This window comes from Petromyzon marinus (assembly GCF_048934315.1).
Source record: "Petromyzon marinus isolate PM22_M1 ecotype Great Lakes invasive population chromosome 70 unlocalized genomic scaffold, UKy_Petmar_22M1.pri1.0 chr70_unloc.3, whole genome shotgun sequence".
NCBI classification, from domain to species: domain Eukaryota; kingdom Metazoa; phylum Chordata; class Hyperoartia; order Petromyzontiformes; family Petromyzontidae; genus Petromyzon; species Petromyzon marinus.
Window position 1 is genome coordinate 230455 of NW_027422605.1, and position 20737 is coordinate 251191.

Here is a 20737-nt window from a genome sequence, read left to right on the forward strand (position 1 = left end):
CCACCACACTACCACACTACCACTACACTACTACACTACCAACACACTACCAAACTACCACCACACTACCACTACACTACCACCACACTACCATACTACCACGACACCACCACACTACCACCACACTACCACCACACTACCACTACACTACCACCACACTACTATACTACCACCACACTACCACTACACTACCACTACACTACCACCACACTACCACGCTACCACTACACTACCACCACACTACCACCACACTACCACCACACTACCACTACATTACTACACTACCACAAAACTACCACTACACTACCACCACCACACTACCACCACACTACCACCACCACACTACACTACCACTACACTACCACTACACTACCACCACACTACCACACTATCACCACCACACTACTACCACACTACCACCACACTACCACCACTACACTCCCACTACACTACCACTACACTACCACCACCACCACACTACCACTACACGACCACACTACTACACTACCACTAGACTACTACACTACCACCAAACTACCACTATACTCCCACCACACTACCACAACGCTCCCACTACACAACCACCACACTACCACCACCACACTACCACTACACTACCACAACCACACTACCACACTATCACCACCACACTACCACTACACTACCACCACACTACCACCACACTACCACTACACGACCACACTACTACACTACCACTACACTACCACGCTACCACTACACTACCACCACACTACCACACGACCACCACCACACTACCACCACCACACTACCACTACACTAACACCACCACACTACCACTACACTACTATACTACCACCACGCTACCACCACGCTTCCACCACACTACCACACTACCACCACACTACCACCACACTACCACACTATCACCACCACGCTACCACTACACTACCACCACGCTACCAGACTACCACCACCACACTACCACTACACTACCACACTATCACCACCACACTACCACCACACTACCACCACGCTACCACTACACTACCACCACAATACAACACTACCACCACCACACTACCACCACCACACTGCCACTACACTACCACCACCACCACCACACTACCACCACACCACCACTACACTACCACCACCACACTACAACTACACTACTATACTACCACCACGCTACCACCACACTACCACCACACTACCACCACCACACTACCACTACACTACCACCACCACACTACCACCACACTACCACAACCACCACACTATCACCACCACGCTACCACTACACTACCACCACACTACGACCACACTATCACCACCACACTACCACCACCACCACACTACTACCACACTATCACCACCACACTACCACCACACTACCACACTACCACCACACTATCACCACACTACCACAACACTACCACTACCACCACACTACCACCACACTACCACCACCACACTACCAGTACACTACCACCACCACACTACCACTATACTACACACTACACTACCACCACCACACTATCACCACCACACTACCACCACACTACCACCACCACACTATCACCACACTACCACTACACTACCACCACCACCACACTACTACCACACTACCACCACCACACTACCACTACACTACCAGTATACTACCACCACCACCACCACACTACCACACTACCACCACGCTATCACTACACTAACACCACACTACCACCACCACACTACCACTACACTACCACCACTACACTACCACCACCACACTACTACCACCACACTACCACCACACTACCACAACCACCACACTACCACAATACCACTACACTACCACCACACTACCACCACCACACTACCACCACCACACTATCACTACCACACTATCACCACCACACTACCACCACACTACCACCCTACCACTACACTACCACAACCACACTACCACTACACTACCACCACACTACCACTATACTACCACCACACTACCACTACACTACTATACTACCACCACACTACCACCATGCTACCATCACACTACCACCACCACACTACCACCACACTACCACCACCACGCTACCACCACACTACCACCATGCTACCACCACACTACCACCACCACACTACCGCTACCACACTACTACCACACTATCACCACCACACTACCACCACACTACCACTACACTACCACTACACTACCACCACCACACTACCACTACACTACCACACTACCACCACACTACCACTATACTACCACCACACTACTACCACCACACTACCACTACACTACTATACTACCACCACACTACCACCACGCTACCATCACACTACCACCACACTACCACTACACTACCACTACACTACCACCACACTACCACCACCACGCTACCACTACACTACCACCATGCTACCACAACTACCACACTATCACCACCACACTACCACTACACTACCACACTATCACCACCACACTATCACCACACTACCACACTACCACTACACTACCACACTATCACCACCACACTACCACTACACTACGACACTATCACCACCACACTACCACCACCACACTACTACCACACTATCACCACCACACTACCACCACACGACCACCACCACACTACCACCACACTACCACCACCACACTACCACCACCACACTACCACTACACTACCACCACCACACTACCACTACACTACCACCACACTATCACCACCACACTACCACTACACTACCACCACCACACTACCACCACACTACCACCACACTACCACCACCACACTACCACCACCACACTACCACTACACTACCAGTATACTACCACCACCACCACCACACTACCACACTACCACCACGCTATCACTACACTAACACCACACTACCACCACCACACTACCACTACACTACCACCACTACACTACCACCACCACACTACTACCACCACACTACCACAACCACCACACTACCACACTACCACTACACTACCACCACACTACCACCACCACACTACCACCACCACACTATCACCACCACACTATCACCACCACACTATCACCACCACACTACCACCCTACCACTACACTACCACAACCACACTACCACTACACTACCACCACACTACCACTATACTACCACCACACAACCACCACCACACTACCACTACACTACTATACTACCACCACACTACCACCACGCTACCATCACACTACCACCACCACACTACCACCACACTACCACCACCACACTACCACCATGCTACCACCACACTACCACCACCACACTACCGCCACCACACTACTACCACACTATCACCACCACACTACCAACACACTACCACTACACTACCACTACACTACCACCACCACACTACCACTACACTACCACACTACCACCACACTACCACTATACTACCACCACACTACTACCACCACACTACCACTACACTACTATACTACCACCACACTACCACCACGCTACCATCACACTACCACCACACTACCACTACACTACCACTACACTACCACCACCACGCTACCACTACACTACCACCATGCTACCACAACTACCACACTATCACCACCACACTACCACTACACTACCACACTATCACCACCACACTATCACCACACTACCACACTACACTACCACACTATCACCACCACACTACCACTACACTACGACACTATCACCACCACACTACCACCACCACACTACTACCACACTATCACCACCACACTACCACCACACGACCACCACCACACTACCACTACACTACCACTACACTACCACCACCACACTACCACCACACTATCACCACCACACTACCACTACACTACCACCACCACACTACCACCACACTACCACCACACTACCACCACCACACTACCACCACCACACTACCACCACCACACTACCACCGATAACCACAACCGACCGCACAACCACCAAACGTACAGGCGACATCAGCGTCAAGGACGGAGACTTTAACCTTAACGATAAACCACAACCAGCCACAGACAAAGATCCCCCGGGTAGCCCTCGACAGACTGTAGGGGCAAGTGCCGTCAGTAGTAAGACACGAGGGGGCGTGGCCAGCAACCACGCACGGCCGCCTTTGTCTTCCCTCCAGTGGCGATGATGACAACACCACACGGGGCCTTGTTCACTACGGAGGAATCTGATAAGCTATGAAGCTCTTTGCTCTTGTTGCTGTTGCTGTTGTTGTAATGAGACGTCGAGACAGATTCACGGGGAGCAGACGGGGGGCACAGTGCCCCGTGTGTCTCGACACACATACAGACACACACAGACACACACACACACACAGACACACACACAGACATACACATACACACACACAGACACACACAGACATACACACAGACACACACACAGACACACACACAGACACACACAGACACACAGACACACATACACACATACAGACACACATACAGACACACATACAGACACACACAGACACACACACACAGACACACACACACACAGACATACACATACACACACAGACACACACAGACACACACAGACACACACATACACACACAGACATACACACACACACACACAGACACACACACACACAGACACACACAGACATACACACACAGACATACATACAGAGACACAAATGGAGACATACACACAGAGACACATACACAGAGACACACACAGAGACACACACACAGAGACACAACAACAACAACCGCCATTCACCACTAAGTGGCGGTGACGTCACCCCGATGCTTGTGCCAGGCTATGTGCACCCTGAGGCCACGTGAAGTGTCGAACGCCCGCTGGCAGGAGGTCACGGGGCAGACCCAGGTGCCACGGGTCGACTGACTGAGATGACTGGCTGATGCATCACCTGTGCCCAATACTGTGCCAACCTGCTGTGCTTTAGCCACCCGGCGCTAAGCTCGTTGTTGTGAGCGTCGCTCCTCCCCCCTCCGTTGTTGTTGAGGGCGACTACCTCCAACTGCCCAGTAGCATCCTTCACGAGCCTCCTCCACAGAAGCCGATCTTGACACCGCTGGTACCAGTCATCGGCAAGTCCACTCAGCTCCACGTCCTCCTGTACCACATCACTCCATCTCTTTCTAGCCCGTGCCGCGCCCGTTTAGCCCCCTCGATCCGGCCGAACAAAAGCTGTTTCGGCATGCGGTGGATGGCATGTGGGCTACATGACCCAGCCAACGCAGCCTTGCCTGCCGGAGGAGCTCACCGATGGGACCGTGCCCAGATCTTTCAAGGATTTGTGAGCTCCTCACAAATCCAGCCTGGTTAAACCCAGGATGGATCGTAGGCAGGCCAGCTTAAATGTTTCTAACCGGCGAAGATGTTCCATTAGGGCGGTCCACGTTTTGCAAGCGTAGAGAAGGGAGGGAATGACCGTGGCCGAGAAGACCTGAAGCTTAGTGCGGAGCGACAGACCAGGTAGCTTCCACACAGCGTTACGCAACCGATGAAAAGATATTGCCGCTCGACAGATTCGGAGTGAGACATCTGCTGTTAAACTGGAGCCGGTCATAAGCACACTGCCCAGGTATGGGAAACTCTCCACTCCACAACTGCCCCATCACCGATTAGGAGTTGTGGGGGTGGAGTGTCCAATGGTACAAAATACCCAGGCAGGTGCTTAGTTTTGGTGGGGCTAATGGTAAGGCCCCATCTCTTAGTGGCACGCTCCAGTCTCAGCAGCAGCGTCTCCAATTCCTCCTCTGAATGAGCAGCTATTTCCAAATCATCGGCATACATAACGTGGTTGAGCAAAAGGGAGCCATCCCTTGACCGCACCCGGGCATCGATCAGCCTCCCATTATATTTGTACCATATGGAGATTCCCCCGATACAGCTATTGAAGGCTACACGAATTACGTGGTCAAAATAGATGTTAAATAATGTGGGAGCCAGAGGACATCCCTGTCGCACCCCAAGGTGTACAGGGAATGGCTCTGACTCCCGGCCACGTAGTTTTACCCGGGCCCGCTCACCATTATGAAGGTCCTTAATGATCGTGAGCAGAGGGTCAGGGACTCCAAAAGCACGAAGAACAACCCAGAACCCAGAGCCCAGGCCTACTGATGGTATCATAGGCCTTGACCAGGTCAATAAAGCAGAGATGTAGGTCTTGTTGGAATTCCCTACACCTCTGCTGTAGCAGACGGACAGAAAATATGGCATCTGTGCAGGACCGCCCTTTCCTGAAACCGCATTTGGGCTCCCCTCTCCTCAGTGTGCCTGGAAAGGCGATGTTGAATAATCCTTGCCAGGACCTTTCTCGGCACACTGAGGAGTGAGATGCCCCTGTAGTTGTTAGTCTGTGCGGTCCCCCTTCTTAAAGAGGGGGACCACCAGGGCATCCTTCCAATCCTGCGGAACCCGTCCAGTGGTCCAGACTGAGACACACACAGACATACACACAGACATACACACAGACACACACAGACATAAACACAGAGACACACTCAGACATACGCACAGACATACACTGAGACACACACACAGAGACACACTCAGACACACACACCGACACACACACACACAGACAGACACACAGACACACACAGACAGACACACACAGACAACAACAACCGCCATTCGCCACTAAGTGGCGGTGACGTCACCACGACGCTTGTGCCAGGCTATGTGCACCCTGAGGCCACGTGAAGTGTCGAACGCCCGCTGGCAGGAGGTCACGGGCAGACCCAGGTGCCACGGGTCGACTGACTGAGATGACTGGCTGATGCACCACCTGTGCCCCCTACTGTGCCAACCTGCTGTGCTTTAGCCACCCGGCGCTCCGCTCGTTGTTGTGAGCGTCGCTCCTCCGCCCTCCGTTGTTGTTGGAGGGCGACTGCCTCCAACTGCCCAGTAGCGTCCTTCACGAGCCTCCTCCACAGAGGCCGATCTTGACACCGCTGGTACCAGTCATCGGCAAGTCCACTCAGCTCCATGTCCTCCTGCGCCACATTACTCCATCTCTTCTCTAGCCCGTGCCGCGCCCGTTTAGCCCCCTCAATCCGGCCGAACAAAAGCTGTTTCGGCATGCGGTGGCTGGGCATGCAGGCTACATGACCCAGCCATCGCAGCCTTGCCCGCCGGAGGAGCTCACCGATGGGACCTTGCCCAGATCTTTCAAGGATTTGTGAGCTCCTCACACAATCCAGTCTGGTTAAACCCAGGATGGATCGTAAGCAGGCCAGCCTAAATGTTTCTAACCGGCGAAGATGTTCCATTAGGGGGGTCCACGTTTCACTTGCGTAGAGAAGGGAGGGAATGACCGTGGCCGAGAAGACCTGAAGCTTAGTGCGGAGCGACAGACCAGGTAGCTTCCACACAGCTTTACGCAACCGATGAAAAGATATTTCCGCTCGGCTGATTCGGAGTGAGACCTCTGCTGTTAAACTGGAGCCGGTCATAAGCACACTGCCCAGGTATGGGAAACTCTCCACTCTCTCCACAACTGCCCCATCACCAATTGGGAGTTGTGGGGGTGGAGTGTCCGATGGTACAAAATACCCAGGGAGGTGCTTAGTTTTGGTGGGGCTGATGGTAAGGCCCCACCTCTTAGTGGCACACTCCAGTCTCAGCAGCAGCGTCTCCAACTCCTCCTCTGAATGAGCAGCTATTACCAAATCATCAGCATACATGTGGTTGAGCAATAGGGAGCCATCCCTTGACCGCACCCGGGCATCGATCAGCCTCCCATTATATCTGTACCAAATGGAAATTCCCCCGGTACAGCTATTGAAGGCTTCACGAACTACGTGGTCAAAATAGATGTTAAATAATGTGTGAGCCAGAGGACATCCCTGTCGCACCCCAAGGTGTACAGGGAATGGCTCTGACTCCCGGCCACGTAGTTTTACCCGGGCCCGCTCACCATCATGAAGGTCCTTAATGATCGTGAGCAGAGGGTCAGGTACTCCAAAAGCACGAAGAACAACCCAGAGCCCAGGCCTGCTGATGGTATCATAGGCCTTGACCAGGTCAATAAAGCAGAGATGTAGGTCTTGTTGGAATTCCCTACACCTCTGCTGTAGCAGACGGACAGAAAATATGGCATCGGTGCAGGACCGCCCTTTCCTGAAACCGCATTTGGGCTCCGCAAGACTCTCCTCAGTGTGCCTGGCAAGGCGATGTTGAATAATCCTTGCCAGGACCTTTCTCAGCACACTGAGGAGTGAGATGCTCCTGTAGTTGTTACAGTCTGTGCGGTCCCCCTTCTTCGGAACCCGTCCAGTGGTCCAGACTGTTGTTATGATGTTATATAGGGCAGTCTGTGCACAAACGCCACCCTCCCTCAGCATTTCGCTTGGGAGATCATCTCTGCCCGCTGCCTTTCCTGGTCTCAAGACTCCGGATCGCCTTCAGTACTTCCTCAACAGATGGCACCTCAGCCAGCCACTCACAGGGGGTGACTTCTTCCAATATTTGAGGCACCGCAGCCACAGCAGGGACATCCTCACTTTGTGCCACGATGTTTTCCTGGCTGAGGGATTTTCCCTCCCCCAGGACCTCAGAAATGCTCAGCAAATCTGCAAACCTGTTCCTGGCAGACACACACACACAGACAGACACACACACACAGACACACACAAACACACAGACACACACAGACAGACAGACACAGACAGACAGACAGACACACACAGACAGACACACACAGACAGACACACACAGACAGACGCACACACACAGACAGACACACACAGACAGACGCACACACACAGAGAGACACACACAGACAGACGCACGCACACACACAGACAGACACACACACAGACAGACGCACGCACACACACAGACAGACACACACAGACACACACAGACAGACACACACACAGACAGACACACACACAGACAGACGCACACACACACAGACAGACGCGCACACACACACACAGACAGACGCACACACACACACAGACACACACACACACACAGACAGACAGACACACACACAGACACACACAGACAGACACACACACACACAGACAGACACACAGACAGACACACACACAGACAGACACACACAGACAGACACACACACACACAGACAGACACACACACACAGACACACACACAGACACACAGACACACACAGACACACACACAGACAGACACACACACAGACACACAGATAGACAGACACACACACAGACACACACACAGACAGACACACACACAGACAGACACAGACAGACACAGACACACACACACACAGACAGACACAGACAGACACACACACACAGACAGACACACACACACAGACAGACACACACACAGACAGACACACGCACAGACAGACACACGCACAGACAGACACACACACAGACAAACACACACAGACAGACACACACAGACAGACACACACAGAGAGACACAGACAGACACACACAGACACAGACACACACACAGACAGACACACAGACACACACAGACACACACAGACACACACACACAGACACACAGACACACACACAGACACACAGATACACACAGACAGACACACACAGACACACAGACACAAACACACAGACAGACAGACACACACACACAGACACACACACAGACAGACACACACAGACACACACACATACAGACACACACACAGACACACAGATAGACAGACACACACACACAGACAGACACACACACAGACAGACACAGACAGACACAGACAGACACACACACACAGACACAGACAGACACACACACACACACACAGACACAGACAGACAGACACAGACAGACACACACACACAGACAGACACAGACAGACACACACACAGACAGACAGACACAGACAGACACACACACACAGACAGACACACACAGACAGACACACACAGACACACACAGACACACACACAGACAGACACACACAGACACACAGACACACACACAGACAGACACAAAGACACACACAGACACACACACAGACAGACACACAAAGACAGACACACAGAGACAGACACACACACAGACACACAGACAGACAGACGCAGACACACACACAGACAGACACACACACAGACAGACACACACACAGACAGACACACAGACACACACACAGACACACACACCGACAGACACACACCGACAGACACACACCGACAGACACACACACAAACAGACAGACACACACAAACAGACAGACACACACACACAGACACTCACAGACAGACACACACACAGACAGACACACAGACAGACACACGCAGACACACACAGACAGACAGACACAGACACACACAGACAGACACACACCGACAGACACACACACAAACAGACAGACACACACAAACAGACAGACACACACACACAGACAGACACAGACAGACACACACAAAGACAGCCACAGACAGACACACAGACACAGACACAGACAGAGACACACACACACACAGACAGACACAGACAAACACAGACAGACACAGACAAACACAGACAGACACAGACAGACACACACAGACAGACACAGACACACACAGACAGACACAGACACACACACAGACAGACACACACACAGACAGACACACACAGACAGACACACACAGACAGACACACACACAGACAGACACACACAGACAGACACACACAGACAGACACACACACAGAAAGACACACACACAGAAAGACACACACACAGACACACACACAGACACACACAGCAGACACAGACAGACACACACAGACACACACACAGACACACAGACACACACAGACAGACACACACAGACAGACAGACACACAGACAGACACACACACACAGACAGACACACACAGACATACACAGACAGACAGACACACACAGACAGACAGACACAGACAGACACACACACAGACACTCACAGACAGACACACACACAGACAGACACACAGACAGACACACGCAGACACACACAGACAGACAGACACAGACACACACAGACAGACACACACAGACAGACAGACACACACACAGACAGACACACACACAGACAGACACACACACAGACAGACACACACACAGACAGACAGACACACACAGACACACACAGACACACACACAGACACACACACACAGACACACACACACAGACACACACACACACAGACACACACACAGACAGACACACACACACAGACACTCACAGACACTCACAGACAGACACACACACAGACACACACAGACAGACAGACAGACACACACACACAGACACACTCACAGACAGACACACACACAGACACACACACAGACAGACACACAGACACACACAGACACAGACACACACACAGACAGACACACACAGACAGACACACAGACACACAGACAGACAGACACACACAGACAGACACACACAGACACACACACAGACAGACACACAGACAGCCACAGACAGACACACACACAGACACACAGACAGACACAGACGCCCTTGTCCCCACGACTACGAGAGCCACCCGAGAGACAGTCGGAGGGAGACTTTGACGAGGCGCGGTTCAACCACAACAACCAAAACCACAACAACAACCACCACAACAACCACCACCACAACAACCACCACCACAACAACAACCAGAACCACCACAACAACCACCACCACCACCATCGCGGCAGCGACCGCCCCGAAGACGCGCGGGGCTCGCCTAGGCCCGAGCGAGGCCTGCGGGCTTGCCTGCCCGCTCCGCCCGCCGTGGGCGCACTCACTTGCCGATGATCTCGCACAGCTCGTAGACGTCCTCGAACAGCACGTCGTCGTCCGCCATCGCAGACCCCGCAAGACGACAACAACAACAACAACCAGCCGCCTCCTCTTTCTCCTTCTTCACCTCCCTCTTGCTGCTGCCGCTGCGTCGCCTGCCTCTGTTGGGTCACCAGGCCAAGTCGCATGAACGTCGAGCCGACACCGATGGTGGTGGTTGTGGTGGTGATGGTGGTTGTGGTGATGGTTGTGGTGATGGTGGTGGTTGTGGTGATGGTGGTTGTGGTGATGGTGGTTATGGTGGTGGTTGTGGTGATGGTGGTTGTGGTGCTTGCTGATGATGGTGGTTATGGTGGTTGCGGTGATGGTGGTGGTTGCTGATGATGGTGGTTGTGGTGATAGTGGTTGCTGATGATGGTGGTTGTAGTGATGATGGTTGCTGATGATGGTGGTTATGGTGGTTGCGGTGATGGTGGTTGCGGTGATGGTGGGTGGTTGTGTTGGCGATTATGGTGGTGGTGGTGGTGGCGTTGGCTGCGGTGCAGATTAACTCGAGACGTGACAGCTGCTGATGCGGATACCGCTGCTGTTGCTGCTGATGTTACAGCTGCTGATGCTGCTGATGTTATAGCTGCTGATGCTGCTGATGTTACAGCTGCTGATGCTACAGCTGCTGATGTTGATGCTGCTGCTGCTGATACTGCTGATGATGTTACTGCTGCTGATGATGCTGATGATGTTACTGCTGCTGATGCTGATTATGCTGCTGATGCTACTACTGATGATGCTGATGTTACTGCTGCCGATGATGATGTTGCTGATGCTACTGCTGATGATGTTGCTGCTGATACCACTGCTGATGGTGGTGGCTGCGGTGCAGGTTAACGCGAGACGTGACGGCTGATGCTGCTCATGATCGTGGTGGTGGTGATGGTGGTTGTGGTGATGGTGGTTGTGGTGGTGGTTGTGATGGTGGTTGTGGTGGTGATGGTGGTGGTTGTGGTGGTGGTGATGGTGGTTGTGGTTTAAAGCTGCGGTGAAAATCAATGGGAACCCGCCTGGCTGATGGTTAAAGTCGTGGTTAATGGTGGTGGTAATGGTTGTGGTGTTGGTAATGGTGCAGGTGATGGTTGTGGTGCAGGTGATTGTGGTTGTGGTGCAAGTGATGGTGGTTGTGGTGCAAGTGATGGTGGTTGTGGTGATGGTGGTTAAATGATTCCCTTTTTGATTTGCCATCGGTTGAAGGCGTTGCCTTTCATTTTATGCACGGCAGGGATTGTGGTTGTGGTGTAAGGTGGTGGTGTTGTGGTTGTAGTGCATGTGATGGTGCAGGTGATAATGGTTGTGGTGCAGGCGATGGTGGTTGTTGTTGGTGCTGATGTTTATTGCGGTGATGGTGGTGCAGGTGATGACAATTATGATGGTAGTGGTGATGGTGACAAGCGGCCGATGTCTTCTTACCTGCCGGTGTAGGAATTCAACAAATCAATTCAATCGCACTTTCCCTCCCCCATTAAAAAATCATTTCAATATTTAGTGTTCCTTTTTCAAATCTCACAACCAATGTTTTGTTCGTTAGCACCAAAAAAATAGCATGTGTTTGTCTTCGGCCGGCCTCCTCCGTCCTCCGTGCCAGCTGCTCGGATCGGGCTTCTTGTAAATCGCCTCCCACCAGAGAGAGAATCATACAAAATTAATGTTCGGTCCGAACGTCGCTTGAACCTTCCTTAAACTCCTCTTCCTTCCTTAAACGCTTCGTTCATTCCTCCTCCCCGTGACCCCCCGGAGTCTTAAGGCAGAGTCCAGGTTAATCCGCAGATAATGGGACGTGGTGATGCTGCTGATGATGATGCCTCATCTCTCGCCAATTTCAAATCTTATCCACCACCTCCTCCTCCCCCCACCACCACCACACACAACCACGCTACAGGAACGATTGTTATACAATTGTCCTTCCCGATTGTTAATTGGCAAGCGTTAATTGCCTCGGTGATTGTTGGTGGTAGTGGTCGCAAGATGGAATGGAATTTTCCCCAAGGAGAGGGAGGTGGTAAATCTCTTCGCTTCTTCCCGCTGCCACAACCACCGCTGGTGCCGCCGCACAGATGGATTGATCGCGACGCTCGGGCGATTGTCAACCGCGAGCCGCCGCCGCCGCCACCACCATCATCGTCGTCGTCTTCTTCATCGCCACCACCACCACCTCGCTGGCTCTCCCGCACGGGTGGGGGGAGATGGACGGAGATGGGAGGAGAGAGAGAGAGGGTGGGGAGAGTGGGGGGAGGGTGGAGGGTGGGGAGAGTGTGGGGAGGAGAGAGGGTGGGGAGGGAGAGATGGGAGGAGAGAGGCTGGGGGGAGGGTGGGGAGAGTGGGGGGAGGGTGGAGGGTGGGGAGAGTGTGGGGAGGAGAGAGGGTGGGGAGGGAGAGATGGGAGGAGAGAGGCTGGGGGGAGGGAGAGGGTGGGGAGGGAGAGGATGGGAGGAGAGAGGGTGGGGAGGGTGGAGGGTGGGGAGAGTGTGGGGAGGGCGAGTGGGCAGGGAGGGTGGGGAGAGATGTGAGAGAGGGTGGGGGGAGAGGGTGGGCAGAGAGAGGGTGGGCAGAGACGTGAGAGAGGGTGGGGAGAGAGAGGGTGGGGGGAGAGGGTGGGGAGAGAGAGGGTGGGGGGAGAGGGTGAGGAGAGAGAGGGTGGGGAGAGAGAGGGTGGGGGGAAAGGGTGGGGAGAGACGTGAGAGAGGGTGGGGGGAAAGGGTGGGGAGAGACGTGAGAGAGGGTGGGGAGAGAGAGGGTGGGGAGGAGGAGTCGTCGGGATGGAGAGAGGGCGTGCGGAGCGTGCAGGCTGCGGCCTACATCCTGCACGAGCCTTGCTTGCTTGGTTCCCACCTTCAGGATTTAAACCTTGAATCAGTTTTATTTTTGGCGTATAATTAAGCGATGATTAATCGGCGTGCGATTGTTATTACGCCATTCACAAGTCGCCTGGGAGGTTTGGTTCCCACCTTTGACCTAATTCAATTTAAGCTCTTGTAGTCCACCACCCAAAGCCGCTCTCGCAAGCTGTTTAAACTATAAACTGTTTATTGTCATCAGCTGTAAGTCCCCACCGATCTGCTGTGCAGTCGCTCTTGTTCAAAAGCTACCCCCTGGCCATCACCAATGATAGCAGCTCAACTCAGCTTCGTCTTCGTCATCACCACCACCACGTGACGGCTTCATCATCGTCATCACCACCACGTGGTCATGTCGAGCAGCAGCCACAATTACTCTCAGCACGTGCTGCTGATGTCGATTGTGGAGGGGAAAGTCCACGCAGCGACCACCACGGGGAGAGAGACGCAGACTCCAAATATACAGCAGGCGTCGTCAGGGTCGGGATCGAACCCACGATCTCCTGTACACCAGGCGAGGGAGTCAACATCTCATAGCCACCGTGATGATGATGAGAGAGAGAGACGCAGACTCCAAATATACAGCAGCAGGCGTCGTCAGGGTCGGGATCGAACCCACGACCTCCTGTACACCAGGCGAGGTAGTCAACATCTCCTAGCCACCGTGATGATGAGAGAGACGCAGACTCCAAATATACAGCAGCAGCAGCAGGCGTCGTCAGGGTCGGGATCGAACCCACGACCTCCTGTACACCAGGCGAGGTAGTCAACATCTCATAGCCACCGTGATGATGAGAGACGCAGACTCCAAATACAGCAGCAGGCGTCGTCAGGGTCGGGATCGAACCCACGACCTCCTGCGTACCAGGCGGGGTAGTCAACATCTCATAGCCACCGTGATGATGGTGGTAGGGAGGGAGAAACACAAACTCCAAATAGACGGCAGGCATCAGGGTCGGGATCGAACCCATAGTCCTCCTGCTTACCAGGCGAGGTGGATATTTAAGGTTTGCATGTCTGTGAACGCCTTATCAGTGCCCTACCTTATTTCAGACCATTTATAAATCTCAACGTTCATCCTACAAAGTCCCATCACAAAGTTAGAAACACCAATAGACATTTTTTTTTTAATATTGTTACCCTACTGAAACGGCTGTACGCTGTTTGGACCTGCAAACTCATTTCCCTGTCCAATAATACGGGTTAAACCGTATGGGTTGACAGGTATGGGTGAGTCTATGGGTCTCTTGTGGTGAGTCTATGGGTCTGTGTGTGACGAGTCTATGGGCCTGTGTGTGACGAGTCTATGGGTCTGCGTGTGACGAGTCTATGGGTCTCTGTATGGCGAGTCTATGGGTCTCTTGTGGTGAGTCTATGGGTCTGTGTGATGAGTCTATGGGTCTGTGTGATGAGTCTATGGGTCTGCGTGACGAGTCTATGGGTCTGCGTGTGACGAGTCTATGGGTCTGTGTGATGAGTCTATGGGTCTCTGTATGGCGAGTCTGTGGGTCTCTTGTGGTGAGTCTATGGGTCTGTGTGATGGGTCTATGGGTCTCTGTATGGCGAGTCTGTGGGTCTCTTGTGGTGAGTCTATGGGTCTGTGTGGTGAGTCTATGGGTCTGCGTGTGACGAGTTTATGGGTCTGTGTGATGAGTCTATGGGTCTCTTGTGGTGAGTCTATGGGTCTGTGTGGTAAGTCTATGGGTCTCTTGTGGTGAGTCTATGGGTCTGTGTGATGAGTCTATGGGTCTGTGTGATGAGTCTATGGGTCTGTGTGATGAGTCTATGGGTCTGTGTGATGAGTCTATGGGTCTGTGTGGTGAGTCTATGGGTCTGCGTGTGACGAGTCTATGGGTCTGTGTGATGAGTCTATGGGTCTCTTGTGGTGAGTCTATGGGTCTGTGTGATGAGTCTATGGGTCTCTGTGTGGTGAGTCTATGGGTCTGCGTGTGACGAGTCTATGGGTCTCTTGTGGTGAGTCTATGGGTCTCTTGTGGTGAGTCTATGGGTCTGTGTGACGAGTCTATGGGTCTGTGTTATGAGTCTATGGGTCTGCGTGTGACGAGTCTATGGGTCTGTGTGATGAGTCTATGGGTCTGCGTGATGAGTCTATGGGTCTGTGATGAGTCTATGGGTCTCTTGTGGTGAATCTATGGGTCTGTGTGGTGAGTCTATGGGTCTCTTGTGATGAGTCTATGGGTCTGTGTGATGAGTCTATAGGTCTCTTGTGGTGAGTCTATGGGTCTGTGTGATGAGTCTATGGGTCTCTTGTGATGAGTCTATGGGTCTCTTGTGATGAGTCTATGGGTCTGTGTGGTGAGTCTATGGGTCTGCGTGTGACGATTCTATGGGTCTGTGTGATGAGTCTATGGGTCTGTGTGATGAGTCTATGGGTCTGTGTGGTGAGTCTATGGGTCTGTGTGGTGAGTCTATGGGTCTGCGTGTGACGAGTCTATGGGTCTCTTGTGGTGAGTCTATGGGTCTGTGTGATGAGTCTATGGGTCTGTATGGTGAGTCTATGGGTCTGCGTGTGATGAGTCTATGGGTCTGCGTGTGACGAGTCTATGGGTCTCTTGTGGTGAGTCTATGGGTCTGTGTGATGAGTCTATGGGTCTGCGTGTGACGAGTCTATGGGTCTGTGTGATGAGTCTATGGGTCTCTTGTGGTGAGTCTATGGGTCTGTGTGATGAGTCTATGGGTCTGCGTGTGATGAGTCTATGGGTCTGCGTGTGACGAGTCTATGGGTTTGTATGATAAGTCTCTGTATGGCGAGTCTATGGGTCTGTGTGATGAGTCTATGGGTCTCTTGTGATGAGTCTATGGGTCTCTTGTAATGAGTCTATGAGTCTGTGATGAGTCTATGGGTCTCTTGTGGTGAGTCTGTGATGAGTCTATGGGTCTCTTGTGGTGAGTCTATGGGTCTGTGTGTGATGAGTCTATGGGTCTGCGTGTGACGAGTTAATGGGTCTGTGTGATGAGTCTCTGGGTCTGCGTGTGACGAGTCTATGGGTCTGCGTGTGACGAGTTTATGGGTCTCTGTGTGACGAGTCTATGGGTCTGTGATGAGTCTATGGGTCTCTGTATGGCGAGTCTATGGGTCTCTTGTGGTGAGTCTATGTGATGAGTCTATGGGTCTGCGTGTGATGAGTCTATGGGTCTGTGTGATGAGTCTATGGGTCTGTGTGATGAGTCTATGGGTCTGCGTGTGACGAGTCTATGGGTCTCTTGTGGTGAGTCTATGGGTCTGTGTGATGAGTCTATGGGTCTGTATGGTGAGTCTATGGGTCTGCGTGTGACGAGTCTATGGGTCTGTGTGATGAGTCTATGGGTCTGCGTGTGATGAGTCTATGGGTCTGCGTGTGACGAGTCTATGGGTTTGTATGATGAGTCTCTGTATGGCGAGTCTATGGGTCTGTGTGATGAGTCTATGGGTCTCTTGTGATGAGTCTATGGGTCTCTTGTAATGAGTCTGTGTGATGAGTCTATGGGTCTCTTGTGGTGAGTCTGTGATGAGTCTATGGGTCTCTTGTGGTGAGTCTATGGGTCTGTGTGTGATGAGTCTATGGGTCTGCGTGTGACGAGTTAATGGGTCTGTGTGATGAGTCTCTGGGTCTGCGTGTGACGAGTCTATGGGTCTGCGTGTGACGACTTTATGGGTCTGCGTGTGACGACTTTATGGGTCTGCGTGTGACGAGTTTATGGGTCTCTGTGTGACGAGTCTATGGGTCTGTGATGAGTCTATGGGTCTCTGTATGGCGAGTCTATGGGTCTCTTGTGGTGAGTCTATGTGATGAGTCTATGGGTCTGCGTGTGATGAGTCTATGGGTCTGCGTGTGATGAGTCTATGGGTCTCTTGTGGTGAGTCTATGGGTCTGCGTGTGATGAGTCTATGGGTCTGTGTGATGAGTCTATGGGTCTGTGTGATGAGTCTATGGGTCGCCACCAGCGGTTGCTCTTCTCCCGTTGGCCCTGGAGGTGCCGCACATTAACCGATTGGCCCCGCCAGGTTTGTGTCCATTTACGGTGCCCGGTTGAGGTGGCGAGGGCACCCGGTGAGGATGCCCCCCCCCGTCACCCCCATCCCCCGTAGACTCCCCCTGGCACTCGACCGGGGGAAGACGAGGCCTTTGTCTTGTCCTGTGCTTGATCGGAGACATCTGTCCAGCGGCTGGACGAAGTGGCGCGTTAGACAAGCAGAGTGACGGCGGCGGGGGTAGTGACACGGGGCAGCAGTACCAGCTGACAAGAACCTTCATCCGGCCCTGCTCCTAGGACAGAGGATCGCCCAGTCTCTGGGCCGGCCTCCCTCCAGCTCGCTCACCTTACCCCCCCGCCCCTACTTTGAAGGTCGGATTTCCCCAGTGGAGATTTTCTATGGAGAGGGACCGGCAAAGGGATGGCACCTCTAATCTTGATTTGAAGCTTTCGTGATTGCAGGAATCCATACTCTTTGGTTCTTTCGGTAAAGTCACGCAGTAGCTAGAAACATTTGTTTTATTTTTCTACCTACGTGACGTTACCGAAAGAACCAAGGATTATGGATGGAGCCTCTCCCTACAAACCCCCAACCGTCGAAGAGACCGGCTTCATCCCCTGGGGCCAGTCCCCAAGCAGAAGGCGCGACTGGAGCAATGTTCGCTCGTTTCGCAGTCCGCTCGTCCTGATGAGGGTTGCAGCAGCAGCAGCAGCATGCCGAGTAGGGCGGTCCAGACCTCCCTTTCCCTTGGGGGGAAGTCTCAGGGTGTTCCCAGGCCGGCCGAGAGACATCGTCCCGCCAGTCCTGGGCCGGCCCCGGGGTCTTCGCCCAGTGGGACGCGCTGCTGCCCGCTGGAATTCCAGGGGGAGTCTACCGGGGGGGCATCCTTACCAGGTTCTCGAACCACCTCAACTGGCTCCTCGCGATCTGGAGGACCAGCGGCTCGACTCGGGACACTCTCCCGGATTACCGAGCGCCTCGCCCGATCCCGGAGAGTGGCGAGCCCGGCAATCCTTGCGGAGAAACCTCATTCGACCCCTTGCACCCGCGATCTCACCCTTTCGTTCATTAATTAACCAAAGCTCATGACCATAGGCGAGGGCGGGAACGTTGATCAACCTGTCAACCTTGAGGTTTGTTCAAGAAGGCAGCTCCTGCTTTACTACCATGGAAGGGGACAGGCCCCGCATCACTCCGTACGCCGCACCGATCCAGCGGCTGTTCTCTCGCTGCCACTCACCACCATCACTCGCTAAGAGACCCCCCCCCCCACCCCGAGGTTCTTAAGACTCCTCCGCTAAGGGCAGCTGCTCCCCCCTCACCTGGACAGCACACTCCACCGGCTCCCTGCAGACGGTGGACTAATCTCCATCTGTTCCATCTCTCCCTCCTACAGCAGTGTGGACTAATCTCCATCTGTTCCATCTCTCCCTCCTACAGCAGTGTGTGGACTAATCTCCATCTGTTCCATCTCTCCCTCCTATAGTAGTGGACTAATCTCCATCTGTTCCATCTCTCCCTCCTATAGTAGTGAACTAATCTCCATCTGTACCAACTCTCCCTCCTACAGCAGTGTGGACTAATCTCCATCTGTTCCATCTCTCCCTCCTATAGTAGTGGACTAATCTCCATCTGTTCCATCTCTCCCTACTATAGTAAGGTGTGGACTAATCTCCATCTGTTCAATCTCTCCCTCCTACAGCAGAGTGTGGACTAATCTCCATCTGTTCCATCTCTCCCTCCTATAGTAAGGTGGACTAATCTCCATCTGTTCAATCTCTCCCTCTTACAGCAGAGTGTGGACTAATATCCATCTGTTCCATCCGTGGGTGGGCGTCGAGAAGCCGCTGAGAACGGATTTGCGTTTCGTTCGTTGTCCTTCACCCCCCCCCCCCCCCCCACTAAAGATTAGCACGGTTGGCTACGTAAGGTGCTAAAATAGTTCGACATACAAACATGAGTATGGGTATCTGTGGGTCTCTATGGTGCTCTTCCTTCTGATATTAACTCAGCCAGATTTCTGTAGAACTGATTTTCATGTTTAGTTTGTGGTCCTTCCCCCGGACCTCCAATTAGCACGGTTGGCTACGTACGGTGCGAACGAAGTTCCAAACACTCCACTCTAAACGCCACTCCTATATGTAAACCAGATATCACGTAAGTACGACAATCGA

At 52.8% G+C, this 20737-nt stretch overlaps 1 protein-coding gene across 9 annotated transcripts in view; it reads right to left on the reverse strand.

The window, feature by feature from the left end:
• LOC116957209 (peripheral plasma membrane protein CASK) overlaps positions 1-13982 on the reverse strand; it is a 144580-nt gene extending 130598 nt beyond the window's left edge. For 5 of the 9 annotated variants that reach the window (XM_076058339.1, XM_076058344.1, XM_076058342.1 and 2 more), the window contains exons 1-2: positions 13164-13981; positions 11708-11863 (exon numbers count right to left, since the gene is read on the reverse strand). In XM_076058339.1, the coding sequence (XP_075914454.1) occupies positions 11708-11766 (59 nt within the window). In that variant the 5' untranslated portion in view covers positions 11767-11863; positions 13164-13981. Of the gene's footprint in view, positions 1-11707; positions 11864-13163 lie in introns of all 9 variants that reach the window. The other 4 variants (XM_076058340.1, XM_076058337.1, XM_076058338.1 and 1 more) reach the window with 1 other exon arrangement.
• Between the last annotated feature and the right edge of the window lie 6755 nt (positions 13983-20737).